Source organism: the organism of the source record quoted next, unplaced genomic scaffold (assembly GCF_019419815.1).
Source record: "Pyrus x bretschneideri cultivar Hongxiangsu unplaced genomic scaffold, Pyrus_bretschneideri_v1 Contig27, whole genome shotgun sequence".
In the NCBI taxonomy this organism is placed as follows: domain Eukaryota; kingdom Viridiplantae; phylum Streptophyta; class Magnoliopsida; order Rosales; family Rosaceae; genus Pyrus; species Pyrus x bretschneideri.
Genome location: NW_025999579.1, coordinates 1,847,132 through 1,865,377, shown reverse-complemented (window position 1 = coordinate 1,865,377; position 18,246 = coordinate 1,847,132). Strand labels below are relative to the sequence as shown.

At 39.6% G+C, this 18,246-nt stretch overlaps 3 protein-coding genes across 6 annotated transcripts; 1 reads left to right on the top strand and 2 right to left on the bottom strand.

Annotated features, from left to right (window-relative positions):
* Positions 1-4,515: 4,515 nt before the first annotated feature.
* Positions 4,516-8,838, bottom strand: LOC103929998 (kinesin-like protein KIN-8A). Of its 3 annotated transcripts, none has more exons than XM_048587545.1 (7): positions 7,682-8,838; positions 6,993-7,266; positions 6,675-6,725; positions 6,488-6,580; positions 6,024-6,389; positions 5,120-5,851; positions 4,516-4,934 (listed from the first exon to the last, which is right to left on the bottom strand). In XM_048587545.1, the coding sequence occupies exons 1-7, from the start codon at positions 8,497-8,499 to the stop codon at positions 4,833-4,835; spliced, it is 2,436 nt and encodes an 811-aa protein (XP_048443502.1). In that variant the 5' UTR covers positions 8,500-8,838; the 3' UTR covers positions 4,516-4,832. The 3 variants fall into 3 exon arrangements, with proteins under 3 accessions (XP_048443502.1, XP_048443504.1, XP_048443503.1); XM_048587547.1 differs by having other exon boundaries at positions 4,516-4,862; positions 7,682-8,837; XM_048587546.1 differs by having other exon boundaries at positions 4,516-4,866; positions 7,682-8,836.
* Positions 8,839-11,721: 2,883 nt separating this feature from the next.
* On the top strand, positions 11,722-16,041 carry LOC103929988 (DEAD-box ATP-dependent RNA helicase 51). 2 transcript variants are annotated; one of them, XM_048588086.1, is made up of 13 exons: positions 11,722-12,317; positions 12,662-12,847; positions 13,019-13,204; positions 13,548-13,631; positions 13,889-13,930; positions 14,118-14,195; positions 14,350-14,649; positions 14,937-14,975; positions 15,079-15,183; positions 15,307-15,375; positions 15,457-15,489; positions 15,532-15,582; positions 15,719-16,041. In XM_048588086.1, the coding sequence occupies exons 1-13, from the start codon at positions 11,889-11,891 to the stop codon at positions 15,893-15,895; spliced, it is 1,779 nt and encodes a 592-aa protein (XP_048444043.1). In that variant the 5' UTR covers positions 11,722-11,888; the 3' UTR covers positions 15,896-16,041. The 2 variants fall into 2 exon arrangements, with proteins under 2 accessions (XP_048444043.1, XP_009337542.2); XM_009339267.3 differs by having other exon boundaries at positions 11,723-12,317; positions 15,457-15,582.
* Positions 16,042-17,188: 1,147 nt separating this feature from the next.
* On the bottom strand, positions 17,189-18,190 carry LOC103929978 (mavicyanin-like). Its single transcript, XM_009339257.2, has 2 exons — positions 17,813-18,190; positions 17,189-17,562 (listed from the first exon to the last, which is right to left on the bottom strand). The coding sequence occupies exons 1-2, from the start codon at positions 17,994-17,996 to the stop codon at positions 17,222-17,224; spliced, it is 525 nt and encodes a 174-aa protein (XP_009337532.1). The 5' UTR covers positions 17,997-18,190; the 3' UTR covers positions 17,189-17,221.
* Positions 18,191-18,246: the final 56 nt, after the last annotated feature.

Genomic DNA, 18,246 nt, shown 5'->3' with positions numbered 1-18,246 from the left:
CTTGTTGACTGCTTTTCCAGTTTGGCATTTGATTCCCTGCTGAATTTAAATCATCCTTGTTACATTGTCCCCAGTAATGTGACCTTTTATGGTACAACGCATCAACTGTGGATATTTGCGGTGTCCGTATATGGCAGCATACTTAAAAAAAGACGAGATCGAGAGGAACTCGTATGAGTGTGTTGGCGTGTACGGACTAGGCGGATTTAAGAATTTATGGTGGAATGAATGGGGCAAGTATGCCAACATGCCCTAGTTTGATGGCTTTCAAGTATGCCTTCTTTTTTCTTTCTTCTCTCTCTGCAGCTGCAATGAAAAGAGTGGGGAGAGAGCCCTTTGGCTTTAACCTTTCAAAATGGTATGTGTTTACATCTCGACTAAAGCAGAAAATGATTTTTGCACACAATTTCCTCATTCTTTGTACTTCTCTATTTATTTAGGCATTAAATTGAACAAATTAAATGAGATCAAGACGCATGAGTTTTGTAAAACATAAAAAAGAGTGCTGAAATCATTTTCGGATCAAAACCTATCCCTCCGCCAGAGGATAAGGATTATCTTGTCACAGAAACCGAGGGTCGTTTTGATCATCCAGTCATCATTCTTTCAAAGGATGCAAAAGTTGGTGGCTGGACCTAAAGTTGTCTAGGCAAGGCCATTGCTTTATACAATTATTATTCCAATAAATACGACCCAAGCTCTTTAGCACTCAGCACCTGCAATAATATTAAATAAAACCAAGAAAAAAAACTTGGATATTCACACATACAGAGGAAACATCATATTTGTAAAACAAGAGTAATGTTATGTATGATAGTGGATAGACATTATTTTTGCGACCCTCGCAAAGCACAAGCATGAGCCTTGTTGGCTTGGGGTATCTTCTTTCTTTATATAGACACAGTACAACATTTAATTGAATTCATTTCCATAGGGTCATTGTACAATTTTTGCTTGTTGCCCACAGCCGCATTACTGTCTGCATTTGTACGTAGGCTGTGTTGAATGAGCATTGTACGATGACTATGAAGTAGGAGAAGGTCTTCAATGCGATGGATGACGGTATCCTAAGCCTTGCACACTGCCTTGTTGAAAACTTAAAACGGATGGTAGTGAATTGGTTTGGGATACCTCCACAAACCATTAGCATCGCCGTTGTAGATAAGTCTGTCGTGTAGTATGTAGAAAACAAATGAGAAACATTGATCACATGCAAAATGTTAGAAAGCATAATGATATCTATGAATTTTAAACCATATATTTCTTTTCTGAAATTCTTGTTAGCACTCTATGAAAGTCATCATGCATGCTGCTCTTAGTGTAACTAAACCCGTATCTCTTTTTATATTTGATCAATGCACGATGACTTATTTTCGAGGGAAGAGGGTTCTCTCCCCTTTTATTTTTGTTCCTTCCCATCCCTTCCTTGTTACTAACACCTGTATATTGCAAGTCCAAGGCCTACACTGTGATGAGTTTACAACTGTCTCTCTCTTAATTAGGTGTACTCTGGCTTTTTTTAATTTGGCCCAGCTATTATCTTAATTAATTAAAATGATGAAGTGATTATTTGCTTAATCATTAAGTTGACAAAAATGAAGGCCTTGAAGGTGCTAAAGCACATTTAAGCTGAAACGCAGTTATGGTGGGACCAAATCAAGGCTCTGAGCCCCGTGCTTGAAGAGCTGCTGAAACGCAGAAACAACTTTTCTTTGCGCACCCATATATATTTTACCTTAATTAGACAAGTGGATTATCTAGATTATGCTTGAAAGTTGAAATTAATGGAGGTTAATTAATATAATTAAGCAGAATTAGGGGCCGGATTATGAGAAGTGGATTGGCTTTTTGAGTCAAGTGGCCTTATTTGGGAGGGAGGAGGTGGAGGGGTTTGGGGGGGGGGGGGGGGGGTCGGGGTTGGATAATTATCATAGTTTTGGTCTTGATATGCACATCTAGGTCTGAGTTAGGGACACCCTTATATTGTAACGGTATCTCAGACTAATCAAGTCATGTTATGTGTTTTAACTTTTCTACATGGCATGATTCATTGTTTTAGGATATCGCCACAATGACGTCCCGTAATTACCTATATTACGAACCCTCTTACAAATCATGAACCAAGAACGCCACCATTTATAGAATTCGGTTGCATCTAACCCATCTAAATTGCCTATGTATAGCAGGTTATTCTATCTTGGAGTATGTTGACATCATATGTGAACTCTTTTCCAGTTGCTAGATTCATGGTGGTTGAATTCAGCAGAAAAACTGGAGCAACTTTGCAGCTTATGGTAATTAAGTTAAGTTTATAGAAGAAAAATAGCGGCGTCTAGAAAATAGCGATGCACAAGATATTTCATGCACTATTGTAGATCGATGCTGGTAGATTTTCTTTTGGGGAAGGAGCTGGAATGATCAGTTTTTGGCATGAGAAAACCAATAAAATAAGTATTCACGCCAGTGTCTTTCAAAGTTTAGGGTTTACGGTTTAGGGTTCAGAGTTCGCAGTCCTCCTACAACACAATCCCCGACGTGAGAAAACCACTGCCAGATTAATGGAGGAGCCAGTAGACCAAACTACTGATCAATTTGTCCAAGACAAGGTAAGTTGTCCGATGGAGTATTTCTTGCCTGATGAAACTCTTACTATATTTTCTTTCTTGCCGCTAAAGGAAGCAGTAGCCACCAGTGTCCTCTCCAGGGGATGGCGGCATGCCTGGGCCTGGTTTACTATGAATTTCGATTTTGATGCCGGTAAAACTTTGAGCGGCTTCAGGGACCTCCTTCCAAACATGCGGGAGCAAGAAAGGCATGCGTACGTCGATTGAGTCAATCATGTGGTTGAACAGCATACTCTCCCTAACATCGAACAATTCCGGGCTTGTTTTTTGCAGTTGCAATGGAAAAGGGTCCACTCTGAACCATAGATGAGAGGATCGCTTCAGAAGATCCATAGATAATTGGATTCAATTGCAATGGAAAAGGGTCCGGTTTGAACCATAGCATTGGGTTTAAGTCCCTCAAACTTCTTTTTCTCAATAATGTTGATGTGACCGGAAAAGTTCTTGAGCACTTCGTTTCGCACAGTCCATTGCTTGAAACGATTATCCGTGTCTTGCACTGCACGTTTGGTTAACTTAAGAGTTGCCAGTTCATCGATTGGTTTGGTAATTAGAGCTAAAGAATTGCAGTAGGCTCGAACGTGTTGAGATTTGTGATACGAACCTTGTTTCGTTTATTAGCATTGACGATAAGATAGACTTGCTTCTCAGTAATGTACCTTTGCTGGTTGAGGTATCCATGGATTGTTTGACCATTGACGACGTTGGCGGCCTTAGTCTTGCCTTCACCCATCTCTCATGCTGTGTTTCTCAGCTAGAGATCTCACGATGAATATTTATAGAGGGGTTGGTATCTACCATTGATATGTTTGTTTTTTTACTTTTTAATTTTGTTGGATTATGCTGTTCGTCACTCTTTTGTTGTTTCTCAGGAATACATTAATGCTGATCCTGTCTTTCCTATTTACCAAAACTCAAGCATTTGGAGGAAGGAGAGGCAAAAGATCACGCTATGAACCAGCTTAAAAATAGAGTGCTTTCGAATATAGAATTTCATCCGGCGTGTTGTGTGACTGTTGTATGCCACTGAAGCTCAAGGGAAAATTTAATAGGATGGCAATAAGGCTGGCAATGCTTTATGGCACGGAATGTTGGGCGGTGAAGCATCAATACGTACATAAAATGGGTGTAGTGGAGATGAGAATGCTTCGTTGGATGTGTGGGCACACGAGAAAGGATAAGATTACGAATGAGGATATCCGAGGTAAAGTAGGAGTAACCGAAATTGAAGGAAAAATGAGAGAAAATCGGTTACGGTGGTTTAGACATATGAAACAAAGGCCTACTGACGCTCTGATTAGAAGATGCGATTACTGGACACAAGTTCAGGGTCGAAGGGGTAGAGGAAGACTTTGGAAGAGACTCTAAGAAAAGAATTAGAGTACTTGGATCTAACGAAGACTGTGACACAGAACTGAGCGCAATAACGTTCTAGGATTCATATAGCCTGACCCCACTTAGTGAGAAAAGGACTTTGTTGTTGTTGTTATAGAAAGTGGCAGCGTAATCTATCCAGAGAGTAGAGGTTTGTGTCAAATCTCGTGTTCTAAACTATTTATTTCGTATAATGCAAATGTTATTTTGAACTTCTCTTCGATTGAGCGTTGTTATAAAAAATATATAATAGTTTGAAGGTTAAGTATGTTGTGCAAAACCTGCGTTTCTTTCCAGTTACACATCCTGTTACAAACCTGGAGCTACGTTGCAGCGTATAGTAATCAAGTTTTTACAAAGAAAGTAGCCGCGTTCAGTGAATATAGTGATGCAGATGCTGCTGGTAGATTTTCCTTTTTGCCAAGAGCAGCTGGTGTTTTGCATTTGGTTGAATCTTGTTCCCCAGTTCATTCAGGAATTGACATATAGGGCCCAAAGAATATGAAGCAAGAAATGATTACTGCGAATTTACAGACTGAAGTTTATTGATTTGGAATAAATAATGGACAACTCTGAAGATTGAAAACAACTAATGGAATATGTTCTGCAAACTCCACAAATGAAATCGTATGACGAAAGATGGCATACAAGTAACAGCAGCGCCACCTACAAAGTTACAATTTTTCTTCCATGTTGAACTACGGGCTCGATCCGTCAGAGAAAATATTGCTGGTAGGAAGTGCTTTTGCCAGAATGCCATCGTCTTTCCATCTTCCAGATTGACCTAAGTAGTTTTTTCTCTCTTTTCTTCTACCATCTCCCTCCCGTGTTACTTCAAACGCTCGGGCTTTTGTCGTGCAAAACCTGGCTGAATGGGGCACAATTGATGATGTGCGGTCCAAAAAATATCACAAACCAGAAACATGGATAGGCAAGCTGCATCAGTTGCAGAACTATGAAACTTATACATAAAAGATTAAAAAGGTAGGAGAGGCCACGAGACTTTTGGGGGAAGGAGGCTTTGTTGTGAAGTTTCAGACACGCATGCGATTCTTTGCTACAATTTTCTTTCATCAGAAACAAGATGAAGGAAAGGAAGACGATGAGAACAATTAGATTACCTGAAGAAGCATGGAGGGAGCTGCAGCAGGTTCAGAAATGACATGGCTTCTAGTTTTTCTTCCATTTAATGTAGCAGCTGATGGGCTGTTTGCAGTTGTTATGTCCCAAAAGCTTCGTTTTTTAGCTGTTGGGACTGGTGACCTGAAACGGTGACTTGGGCTCTTCAATTCACCAATGCTTGGCTCCTGTTTTCTCATGCTAGCTCTTGTAACGATCCTCTTTGTGCTCGGCTCCTGCGGTCTCACGCTAGTCCTTGTCACCGCCCTCTTTTCCCCACCCTCCCTCCCTGCTCCTGGTGTTTTCTCACTTTCCCTCAAAAGCTCACGAATGATATCATCTTTCTGCTTTAGCTGTGAAGTGTGATCTTTCTTCATCCTCTCTATTTCTGCCTCCAATGTCTTTACAGTCCGGCGAAGATCTTTAACTGCTTCCTCAGCCCCTCTTTTCTTGGACTCTGGTGTGAAGCAAGTCCGGGTCAAGAAAGAGGGTCTGGGTTTCCGCTTGTCATTTGCTTGGGCAGAAGTTGGAGGAGTCAAGAGGGATGTAACCGAAGAAGGCGTTGGAGAGGCATTTGCAGCAAAGGATTGTGCTTGGACAACTAATAGCTTCTGTTTCTGGTGTGCAAGTTGTACTCGCAGTTCACGATTCTCTTTCTGTAATTCAAGCAATAGCTTGGCTTGATCAGTATCAGTTTCCGGTAATTGCAGTGTCTCCTCGTTCACCTCGCACGCCTGCAATTGTGTAAAATGACAAGGAAAGAGACATTATCTAGAGTTGCCATGAAAGTATGAAATTTCAAGGACAATAGAAACCAATGTCTGCTGACAAGCAAGTAATGCAGCAAAACAAAACTGTCCAATAGCTTATGGCACTTAAAAGATTGGATAAGTTAGGAGGACTGACCTTAGTCCTGATTTCCTTTGCTCGATCTGCCCAATGAAGCGTGTTTTGGGTTTCACCAAAGGTGAGATTGCATGGGCTGATGTTCGCGATCATCACAGTGTTACAAGCTCCTCCTAAAGAATCCTTAAGAAGTTGGGTTAACTTTGAGTTCCTATAAGGTATGTGCTTCTTTCCTTCCACAAGAGCATTGATGCAGCTGCTCAGTGCTAAGAGTGACCGATTTATATTGGCACCCTCAAGAGATCTAGCTGTTCTCTGGTCCGTGGCAAGGGCTCTCTCTGACCCGGCAAGATCAATTAGTGAGAGCTTCCCTACTCGGTTGACCACATTCATAGAAGCATCTTTTACTCGGTATTCAATCACAACCTGGATATACAAGGAGATCAAGTTAGAAAGAAACAATCAAATTGAGTCATAATAATTGCAAGTTTTCAGAACTCAACAAGCCATATCTCAATTGTTACCTGCAAAATGGCATGGGACCGTGAGGAAGTTTCATTAGCGCGAGTTGGTTCAGTAGTTCGGTTTTGGTTTCCTTGCTGAAGTAATGCCATAACCTGCCACAAACCAAAAGAAAGACCGAACAACAGATTAACTTCTAAGCAAAGCATCTAACTTTTCAAAGCATCCAAAAAGGGACTAAGAAATTACTTCATCGGTGGAATAAGCTCTGTATTGTGTAAGACCGGCTGCCACTATTCCCTGCAATACATTTGAACACAAATTGATTTTCACTAACATCATTAAGAACTGCAGCTAGAAACACTATGTTCTAAGATTGGATTGGTCGAAATACTGCAGCTAGTTTCAATTTAAGAAACTACATAGCTCTTAGATTTTCCCTTGTACATGTTTTCGCACACACACAGCAAACACATACTATATATGACATCACTATTACTCTTACACAAATGCATTTCCTTGTGAGTTGCAAGCAAAGTAATGTGAGATGCAAGATACGAGGCAGACCTGTTTGTCTTCTCGAAGTACAAGAGGCCTTCCGGGGGAGAGCAGATCCCTCACGGTTTCGTTATAGACCTCAAGATAGGACAGATGAACCACATGGTTTCCATCACAGCTCCTCTGCCTTACCTTGGTGAAGAGGTCCTTGATTGCCAAAACCATCACTCCCGGATTCTCCAGCGTGCCGAGCATTGTGTATGTTTTTCCAGCTCCAGTGGCACCATAGCAGAATACTGATCCATTCCTCCCCTGCAGAACTGCCTCCACAAGCTCAGCTGTACTGAAAAAACAGACGGCATACCGGTTTTGTTAAAACTTACACATTAAAATGGAAAGGATTACTGAGACAAACAACATTAACAGCACATCATTCACAATTCACAATATTGTTGGTTGCTCTTTCTGTTTGGTTACTGAGAAATTTTACGGGACACGAAAATTCGAAACTAACACTACCACTAGCATAGGCTGTAGAGTATTTTCCATTTCTTGGGATCCAATCCAGCGCAACAAGAACCATGCTTTTCTCAGCAAACAAATACGAATATTGAATCAAACCAAACACGATTACGACTGTAACGACGAATTCGAACATTTTTATATGCAAAGTTCCAAGATTTTTTCAAGCAGAATCCAAAACACCAATTATATCCAATCAATCACTGATTAATAATATCCAATTAAACCAAACTCACGTGGTGGAATAAACTTCTTGCTGAGAAGTGGAATCAGGGAAAGAAGCATCGAACATGAAATGCCGTCCCCGGAGCCTCTTCAGCCGCAGATAATCGTTCTCGTTCGCAAACTCCGTCAAGTAAACATCCCGCCGGTTCACAATTCGAACGCAGCATCTGGAACCCGCCTCCCTTTCCTTCTTGGCCATCGGCCTCAGCCTAACAAACACAAGAATTCGACTCGTGGGTGTCTCCGAAACCGAAGGGGTCTCCGATTCTTGCACATTCCTAGCCCCCTCAGCCACCCCACCTGGACTCCCGCGGCGGCCCGGCACGTGCTGCACGTGACCTCCCATTGACAGCCTCCTCGCCACCGGGGTTGAAGCCTTGGCCTTTCTTGGACACGAAGTAAAGCTGAGAATCCGGTCGTTTAATCCCGCAGCCGCCACATTCTCCTTGGCGTGGGTCGGCGGCGGCTGTGGCAGAACGTAAGTTCTGGTAACGGTGGAGTTGTGCATTGCGTTGCTGTTGTTCTCTCTCATCACGTGGTGGCTCCCCTGCTTCGGTTCTTCTCTCTCCTCCTTTTTACAAGAACCGAGAAGCTCGACGCTCGGGTGGCTCGCGAATCGGAGCTGCTCCGGATCGGATTTCGGATTCGGGTTCCTCAGCGCCGCCGCGGCCTGCTTCTGCTGCTCGTAGAGCAGCGTCAAAGCTCTCATCTTTTCCTTCAATCCATGATGTGGGTTCCTTAGCGGAAGATTCGCGTGGCTCGGTTCTTGATCTGGACCGGGTTTGCTTCTCTCCACTGAGTTGGTCTGGGACCGAGTCGACACAGGCATTCTGTAATTTTCTCGGCAATTTTCTCGCTATCCAAACATACCCAGAAGATTTTCCTGCCGACCCAATTGAAGAGACTGCTTAAATTGTCAGAAAGTACAAATCTTTTCGTTGGAAACCAATTGAATGTTCCTCCTGTTGAAGAAATGGAATAGCGATCGACGACTGACTTGGGTATTAATTTAAACCTTGGAGGGTTTTGACTTTTGAGCCGTTGGATTGAGGGAGATGAACGGGGGGGGTAGTGTCAGCTTTTGAAAGTAATTGTTACTTCCACTCCAGATTCTGCTTCTTGCTGGTCCAGATAAACTGATAAAGTAATTTGATTTGAATTTTTAGGGTAAATGGAGGTGAAGGAAGCAATCAATGTTTAAGGTTGTTGCTTTTGAAAATTTTGAATCGTGTATCGTAACGGTCAAAATATTGTCAGATTTTGTAGCCGGTAGGAAGAGAGCCGTGGGGTCCACTTTTAGAAAATTTCATAGCAAGGAGAAGGCCTTCTCGTTTTTATATGGTAAAATCATAAAGATCTAATTTTTTTAAAGTAAGGAAGGGGTAACAGAAGCATAATCTTTTTGTGATTTGGTACCAATCATCGTAGAATATTTGATAGATCGAACGGTTCAAATGCCCCAATTAATAGATAATCAACATAAGATTAATGTGTAATCATCGACTAATAAAATGAAAAGAGGTCTAGGACTCAAGAGGATGCTTCGACTTCATATATTGCATATGGTGAAATGGTGAAATAATCATTTGCCAAGTTATATTGCATGTCAGTTGACAGATGCCAACAACTTTCGAATGAGTATGTCGACTGATGCAATAGGTTTCGAGTAAGCATGTTGCTAGATGTCAACATATGCCAATAGCAACGCAAGCAAAGGCTTGAGGCCAGCAGTTAACCTGTCAAGTGCCCATAGAGGCAATTCATCGAGTTGTTAGAGAAAAACTTTCAAAAATATCTCACATTTTCAAAGAGCAATACCCAGCTATTCCATAAAAGATTTCTAAACTTAGAGGGTTTTTTTTTTAAAAAAAAAACAAAATCCGGAAGCCCCACATGGAGGTTGGTTGGATAATGATAGATGAACTATATTTTTGTGTCAAAACCTAAAAAAAAACACAGTCCATGTACTTTGCCTTTTACTAAAAAGAGAGACAACATTATAAACTAGTAATAAATTTTTGTTCATACCCACATAAACTACTCTTACTTGAGATTTCCTAACTTTTAAGTCAAAAACTCTTGACATGGCATTGTCTTCTACCATTTTATAAAGCATTGAACCACTAAACTTCTACCATTGAATAATCAAATTAGGACAGAGATTGTGACAATGCTCCCGTGTCCATAGTCTAGTCACCGGCACAATGACAAGTTATCAAGTTGAAGGATGATATGCCATAACAACTTCAATGAGTTACTTGTGTAGTAGAGGCGAAGTCATGAAGGGACCAAGATGGTTCCAGGTCCATTTTGATTTATTTTGGACAAAAAAATTTAGTACTGTCCTTTTAAGGTTTTATCGTAGACTTAGGCTCTTAATCCAACTTTTTAACTCTAAATTCGTTGCCTATGAGCTTTGCGGATGACTATGATCTGGAAATCAGTGGGAGGAGAGAAGAAGAAAGTTAGAGATGCTTGGAATTTAGGTTTAAGAAAAAGGATGATGACGACAACACCATACCAAACCCAAACAACGGTGGTCAGTTGCTTACCGCACGACGGAGTAATTTTTGTAAAATTAAGATAGCGTTTTGAATTGAGACTTTTAAACCCTTTCTAGGCTAAAATTTTAACTCTCACTTGTACATAAAAGAAAGTTTGGATGCGAGTTTGATGTTTTCTCACAAGAGGCGGAACTCACATGCATGAATAATTCATTCTATGTGAAGGACATATGTACTTGAAGTATGGTGTCCTCTCACAAAAATTGATACTCATACGTACGCAGAAGTTCATTCTATGTGAGAGGAAAACGTACCAGTACAACAATATTTCTCCCGATCAAGATGTAGTGGGTGAGACTCGATGAAAAGGGTCACTTCCTGTATATATTTGATGGACAGACGGCGGATCGACCACCTTTTGCTGCATAGTGAATACTTTCCGTTAATTTAGCTTTATAGTCAATGAAATTTTGGTACACATGTTTTAACTAGGATTTGGTGGAGTGAGTGGATCATAATTACACTCATGGAGTATGATTTTGTTACTATTAATTTCATAAAATCTGCCTTCCAAGGAAAGCCATCTCAGATCAAATCTTGTGCATTCATTTTGTTTTTTGTGATCTTTATTATTAATTGATCTGTGTTAAGTTTATGACAACAAAGTTGATGACGTATAAATTTATTAACACGTGTTAACAAGGTTGAGGACATTTAAGTTTATTCACACATGTCAAACAACAATAAAGACCACAAAGAAGCGACACACACAACGAGTACAGAAGATTTGAACTCAGAGCATCATGCAACTGAATTATGAAAATTGGTGAGTATATTAAAGTGGGAGTAGTAGGTCATAATCATATTTATATTTAGTAATTTGTGTGTAATTTGAATATAATAAAATGATTCCCTTATGATTAAAGCATGGTTTGCTTTCAAACAAAGTACCATTATTTGGTGCGTTTTTGGTGCCACCACATCTTTCATACATGCATTCAACTTTTCCCCACCAAATCATAAAATGGTATGGTATGTTATGAATGTGCTAATTAAGAACAAGAAAATGATTTTTAACACATTTTTTCTCACCTCGTACACATTCTGTAAGTTTTGTAATTGTTAATAAAATCAACAGTGAAGATTAATAGAAAATAGGCATAACATTTAAAAAAAAAAAAAAAAGAAACTTTAACGAAAAATTTCTGGTAATGTTCATTTTAACGAAAAACCACATTTTTACACTAAAAAGTCAATCCTAGTAATATTTACTTTACCCTTTATTTTGCCCTTATCGTTAAAACTCAAACTTTCAAACCATTTCATTAGTTTTCCATAAAAATTTTTTATTGAAGTCACTATCCCGCATATTTTCTTTTTCACGAGTAAATTGTTGAGATGATTAAATCTCAGTTAGTTAAGAGCTTTCGTTGGGCCGTTTTGCTTCAAAACTTGGAAAGTTTAAACACCGAGTGAGGCCCAAATGACTAGTTCTATTAAGAGGCTGAGGCCTAGGGCTTTTGGGTTTGTGGCTGTTCGAGTTGAGCGAGTACAGTCGCAGCTAGGGTTTAACAAGTAACGCCCAAACCCTACGGAAATCTCCACAGTTTCTCAACGTCTCTGTGCTGCGAGAGAAAGCTCGTCTTCTTCCTCTGCGCCCCCTGAAACTGTGAAACCCCAATTCAAACCCATATTCCTTGGAGAACTAGTCGGAATGACAGACCCAAACCTTCACGCGCCTTCGGAGGACGAGACGAAGAAGAAGAAGCGCAAGAGAAACAGAGCAAAGAAACCGTCGGAATTGGCGGGTGTAGAGCAACAAGAATATCTGGAGCCTCAAAACCCTAACGGCGAACCGGCTAAGGGCGAGAGTGAGAAGAAGAGGAAGAAGGTGAAGAAATTGAAGGGAGAGGAAGTTGAGGATCAAAGCCCCGTCGAGGACAAAGATGAAGAAGATGAGGAGAGGGAAGAAGCAATGGAGGAAGAGGAGGAGGAGGAGGAGAAGAAGAAGAAGAAGAAGAAGAAGGTGAATAGTGGCGGTGGAGGGACTGGGATTATGACCACAGAGTCGTTTGCTTCGTTGAACTTGTCTGAGAACACTTACAAGGCCATTGAAGAAATGAAGTTTCAGTATATGACTCAGGTAATTTGCCGTCTCGAATTTGATTTCGGTAACTTCTAGCCTAATTTTGTTTAAGAACGAAAATAACCATGATTGATCGAAAATATAGTTTTCCGTTAAAGTGAACGGTACTAGTAGTTTTTCGTTAAAGTTCCCTTTTGTTTATGGGATTTCTTATTATGAGTTACTTGATCGAAAAGTATGTTTTTTTTATACGAATTGAGAACTTACTAATTTCAGAGAATTTTAGGGTTTGTACTTGATGAGAAATGTGTGTGTTCGTTGAGATATCTTTCAGTTTTCAGTTCTAAAAAAGTTGTTGATGATTTGGGATGAATTGAATATACAATATATTACTAATGCAGATTCAAGCTAGAGCAATCCCACCGCTCTTGATTGGAAAAGATGTCCTCGGAGCTGCAAGGACAGGGTCCGGTAAAACTCTTGCTTTTCTAATACCAGCTGTGGAGCTGCTATATAACACACATTTTGCTCCTCGTAACGGAATGGGTGTTGTTGTGATTTGCCCAACACGGGAACTTGCAATACAGGTGAAAACCCCTGCATTTTGTTCTTTTTTGTAGCGACATGTTAAATTTTCTTCCAATATCATGATGGAGCTTGGTCCAGTTCAAGAGACTTTTTTATAACGTCGCATCGTGGGATTTACCATTGAACCCCTTTATTCGTCTCTGACTATTTTTCTTTTGCAATTAATTTAGACTCATGCTGTGGCAAAGGACCTTCTAAAGTATCACTCTCAGACTCTTGGCTTGGTTATTGGAGGTTCAGCTAGGAGAGGGGAAGCAGAACGTATTGTAAAAGGAGTAAATTTATTGGTTGCAACCCCCGGTCGACTTCTTGACCATCTCCAGAATACCAAGGGATTCATATATAAGAACTTGAAGGTGCTTCACATCTATTCGTCAGAAATATTGTTTTAGTTGTTTCAAAATGTTTTTCAGTGGTTATTTTCTGAAATGGTTCTGATGGGTACAGTTGACTTTCTGATTGGAAGCAAATTCTAACTACTGTTTCCTTGACTTCGGAATATTCTGCTGTTGTTGTTAATCCTTTTACTGAAATATTGAGCCGTATTTTCTGATCCTACTGCAGTTTGTGTTGTTATGTTAGAGAAAAGAATTAGCTTCTTGATGTGGTTAAGCTAAATATCTTTGATTGAGATGTACCACATCATGACATCACAGAAATTTGTCAATCTTTGATTTCATTGTTGTCCTGGACTTGCAGTGCCTTGTGATTGATGAAGCTGACAGGTTATTGGAAGCAAACTTTGAGGAGGAAATGAAACAGATTGTCAAGATTCTGCCAAAGGTAAATTTATTTAGTTTTCTACCTCTTCTGTGACAAAGACTCGAGGGCTGCAATCCTTAGATGTAAAGCAACATATGCTTCTGTTTTTTTTTTTTTTTTAATTTTTTAATTAAGAGGAGCTTGAAGTTTGGTTAGTTGAGTTTGATTTTATTCAGAAATTGGCCTGGATACATTAGTTTTATGGTTTAGGTGCCATTTCAAAATGAGTTTTACTTGGTAATATGCGTTGGCTAATCGAATTGCTAATGGATGTGCAGGATAGGCAAACAGCTTTATTTTCAGCAACCCAAACTAAGAAGGTTAGTGTATTGTATCCTTATTGGATAGCATCCAATATCTTGCTTTCTGCATTGTTTTTAAATGTTTTGGCTTAAACACAGTTAAATAATTCTCTAACTTTTGTATCTTTGAGTCAACAAAACTTTGTGCGCCCATTTGTTATACGAGTGCTTTGTTCTGATAATTCTTTTCTTGTTAAACCTACAGGTTGAAGATCTTGTTAAGTTGTCATTTCGAAAAGATCAGAAACCTATCTATGTTGATGTGGATGAGGGGAGGTCAAAGGTAGGAATCCAGTTTGATTATGTTTTCCTCATTTTACATGCATTTAATGTTCATATCTGTTATGAATTAAAATTTACCTTGTACTCTCTCCAAATTTTTTATTTCTTGTGATTTAGCCCTAATCAGTGGAATGACGAGATTGTGTGAATTGTAGGTCACCAATGAAGGGCTGGAACAAGGATATTGTGTTGTCCCAAGTGCTAAGAGATTTCTTCTCTTATATTCTTTCCTGACAAAGAATACGTCTAAGAAAGTTATGGTCTTCTTCTCATCTTGTAACTCAGTGAAATTCCACTCCGAACTTCTTAGATACGTTAATGTGGAATGCTTTGATATCCATGGAAAGCAAAAGCAGCAGAAGAGGACAACTACTTTTTTTGACTTCTGTAAAGCAGAGAAAGGAATCTTACTCTGTACTGATGTTGCTGCTCGTGGACTGGATATTCCTTCTGTGGTAAATTTCCTTTTCCTTTCTGTAACAGGACAGGATTAAACTTACGAAAATTATGGTTATCATTAGTTTTTTTTTTTTTTTTCATCATTCAGTTATTTTATGTACAGCAACGAGTATGTTTATTCATTTCACCATATTGGCAACATTCATTGAGATATCAGCCCCTTCCCAGACATCTTCCTTGCCCCCTCCTCTTTATCCTATTAGCAATATTTACATTTACGAATGCTCACGGTAATCTTATGCTGCTTCTTTCTTTTGTTTTCTTTTCTTTTCTTTGCTTGTAGGACTGGATTTTGCAGTTTGATCCTCCAGATGAACCGACGGTATCTATTATTCCTTCTTTCTAACAGATTTCTAGTAGTTTGAGTATCTAGCGATTCTTCGTCCATGCTGAATAACAGCGTATCATGGGGTATGTACTTGCAGGAATATATCCATAGGGTTGGTCGAACAGCTCGAGGGGAAGGTGCAACAGGAAAGGCATTACTTTTCCTCATTCCCGAAGAGTTGCAATTCATTCGCTATTTGAAGGTATGATTTATAGCTAAAATGTTTTACAGAAGGTTGTAAGCAATATCTAGCTTTTGTTTAGGTTTTCTATCTGCTGTGTGATGCTTTTTCTCCATTTCAATTCATATTCATTTTTGTTTACAGGCTGCAAATGTGCCCGTTAAACCATACGATTTTAATGAAAAGAAGCTGAAGAATGTGCAGTCAAAACTGGTAATTTCGTGTTCGATTGTTTTCCATTATCATGCAATAACTAGGTCCATGGAAACTTATGCATTGCTTCAACTGATGCAGGAGCAGATGGTTCAAAAGAATCACTACCTGAATAATTCAGCAAAAGAGGCGTATACATCTTATTTATTAGCATACAATTCACACTCTATGAAGGACATCTTTAATGTACACCGGCTTGATCTGCAGGTACCCGTCTTTTTCTTGATATGAAGTTATTTATCTTTTCATCTAAACGTTTACTGTGTAAAGATAAAAGAGATTTTCGTAGGAAAACACGAATGCTATCCATCCTGATATCTCAATGTTTGTTGGAATTGGGCAGGCGGTTGCGGCTTCTTTTTGTTTTTCTAATCCACCCAAGGTGCATTTGAACTTAGACAGCAGTAAATCAAAGTTCAGGAAGAAGACGCGTAAAGAAGGAAGTCGAAATGGATTCAGTGAGAGCAATCCTTACGGCAATCGAAAAGGCGGAGATGATAGACAATTCATAAGGCATTAGAGGAGCCTTGTGTGTGCAGCAATTCTGCTTCTTTCTTTTCTTTTGCAACAATTTTGTTATTTTCTACCGAGGTTTTGAAGCCGAAACCGAGACTGTAAAACGCAATTTTGATCGATGGCTTCAATGCGCTTCTTCTTCCCGAGTTATTACTTTGTAAATTAAAATTGATTTGTCTTTTGACGAGTTTTGATATATCAATTCGAATTGCAATCCCAAATCGTTTGACTTTTCTATGTGCTTTAAATTACAAGATTTCTGTTGCAAGGTTGCAAGTGTTGGATTGTGGCTTTTCTCACCGACTTGTCGAGTTTCGGGTTTAAACTCTCTTTCCTTTATCTAGCTTGGAAGAATAATGTGTTTGTAATAAATTTTTGGGTAATCTCACTTTACCACTTATCTTGAAATCCACACTTTGCTACTTTTAGTTATTTTTGTCTCAGTTTCATAGTTGAACTTTGATGTTTCTTGACAACAGCTAAGCTTTTAGTTATTTTCGTCTTAGTTTCATAGCTAAACTTTGATGTTTCTTGACATTTTAATACTTTTGTTAAGTTTTCCGTTAAGTGACGACGTGGTGGCAAGCTTGGATTTTCAAGAGAATCTCTCATCACGTGACAAATATGATAGGCCAAAGTTATGTCACTTCATCACTTAATGTAGAACTTGATGGAAAACATAACAGAAGTACTAAAGTGTTAGAAAAATCAAAATTCAAGTATGAAACTGAGACGAAAAAAACAATGTTCTAAAAAACGGCCTAGGCGCTGAGCGATGGTGACCCGAGGCGTTTTCTTGCAAATTGGTTGGGCTTTAGGCGGCCCTAGGAGGGCTGGCGGCTAGGAGTTGTTTTTTTTTTTATTTTTATTTTTATTTTTAATTTTTTAATTAAAAAAAAAATGTATCCACATTACTATATTTCCTCATTTTCTCCTATTTTGCATTTTATGTGGTTTTAAATTGTTAACTTATTTACAAGATATAAAAGAAATTTACCTAAATCCGCCTAGAGCCGCATAGGCGCTAGGCACTAACCCACCGCCTGACTAGCGTCTAGCGTTTTTTAGAACCTTGGAAAAAAATAAGGATATACTTGAGGTTAATAAGGTGAGAATCACTCTAATTTTTTTTGAAATTATGTGAGAACGATTGAGGCATCCATCAACATTTATCGTAATCTATGGAAAAATTGTCATACTTCCAAAAAAAGATTAAAATTCATAAAGCCAAATTAGTTCAAGTCTACACTCTTCTAATCTCAAAAGACCAAAATCAGATTAGGGGTACGGAAAAACACAGATAATTAAAAACCATCGCGTATCACTGCAACTAGAAGAAAAAGACCACAACAAATGACACCATGCAGAACACAAGAGTTGCTGCAGAGGAGATGGCCGCCGTTGCAGCCGAACCATGCTTCGGCTGTGACGGGTCCGTTGCGTTCTGATCAGCGGATTGAGGCGGGCTTGCCGGCTCCAAGACCTTGATGATCATCTTCTGCCCTCTCTGGCAGTGCCCAGCAACTCCGCTGACGAAGTAGAACAAACCAGGCCGGTCCAGTGTGAACGTAGTTGCACCGTTGTTGGAGAAGAAGATGGGATGGGCAGAGTGGCATTTTTCGTACTCGTCCTTGGTCACCACCATCACCGAGTCTTTGGTGTAATTGAAGGCTAAGTCCATGAAGAAAGCATAGCAAAACGTTACTTAAAACAAATTAAATAGGAATCTTATCTTGGGCAAGAAGCTTTTGATTTCAATAGAAGAAAACCCTACAATAGTTACTGACATGAGTTACGCAAAACAAGGTCGATAAAAAACGCATCAAGACTGATATGTCTTTGTATATACCATTTTATTCCGTGCAACTAATGACAGTGACTATCATCATTTTTGTTCTGACGTAAGTGAAGAGTGACTTACAGAGAGCGTCATCGACCTTGAACCGGTTTTTCGAAGCCCATTCGTTGTACATTTGTTGGCCGTTCTTCGATTTCGGGACCTCCCATCCACTCTTGCCTCCAACTTCGAATTTGGTACAAGATACAAAAAGGACTTGGGATGTAGAAAGAAGAAAAAAGAAGAGAAATGCTTTGGAGGTTGCCATTTGGACTGTGCAGGGAGCTCACTCTTTTGCCTATCAAGAACAAAACGAGCCGTATAGTTTGATGGAATGTGGAAGGGAGCACTGCAATTTATACTGTGAGGGAGTTAAGAAGGGGTGAGGCTCGGTAAATGGATAATTAGTTTTTTACTGCGGGTGGGTAAAAAGTGAGGATTCTTGGGAGTAAAAAGTGGAGGTGCATGGATGTAGCGGTTTGAGTTCGAGAGGAAAACAAAACCCTTATCTCCCCATC

Excerpts from the sequence above, each read along its gene's own strand:
- LOC103929998 (XM_048587545.1), bottom strand. The coding sequence starts at position 8,499 with ATGCCTGTGTCGACTCGGTCCCAGACCAACTCAGTGGAGAGAAGCAAA. Across the intron at positions 5,852-6,023 it reads CAAAGGAAATCAGGACTAAG|GCGTGCGAGGTGAACGAGGA; the intron begins GTCAGTCCTCCT and ends ACACAATTGCAG. Across the intron at positions 4,935-5,119 it reads CTCCCTCCATGCTTCTTCAG|CTTGCCTATCCATGTTTCTG; the intron begins GTAATCTAATTG and ends CAACTGATGCAG.
- LOC103929988 (XM_009339267.3), top strand. The coding sequence starts at position 11,889 with ATGACAGACCCAAACCTTCACGCGCCTTCGGAGGACGAGACGAAGAAG. Across the intron at positions 13,205-13,547 it reads TCATATATAAGAACTTGAAG|TGCCTTGTGATTGATGAAGC; the intron begins GTGCTTCACATC and ends CTGGACTTGCAG. Across the intron at positions 15,184-15,306 it reads AATTCATTCGCTATTTGAAG|GCTGCAAATGTGCCCGTTAA; the intron begins GTATGATTTATA and ends TTTTGTTTACAG.
- LOC103929978 (XM_009339257.2), bottom strand. The coding sequence starts at position 17,996 with ATGGCAACCTCCAAAGCATTTCTCTTCTTTTTTCTTCTTTCTACATCC. Across the intron at positions 17,563-17,812 it reads CAAGGTCGATGACGCTCTCT|CCTTCAATTACACCAAAGAC; the intron begins GTAAGTCACTCT and ends TCATGGACTTAG.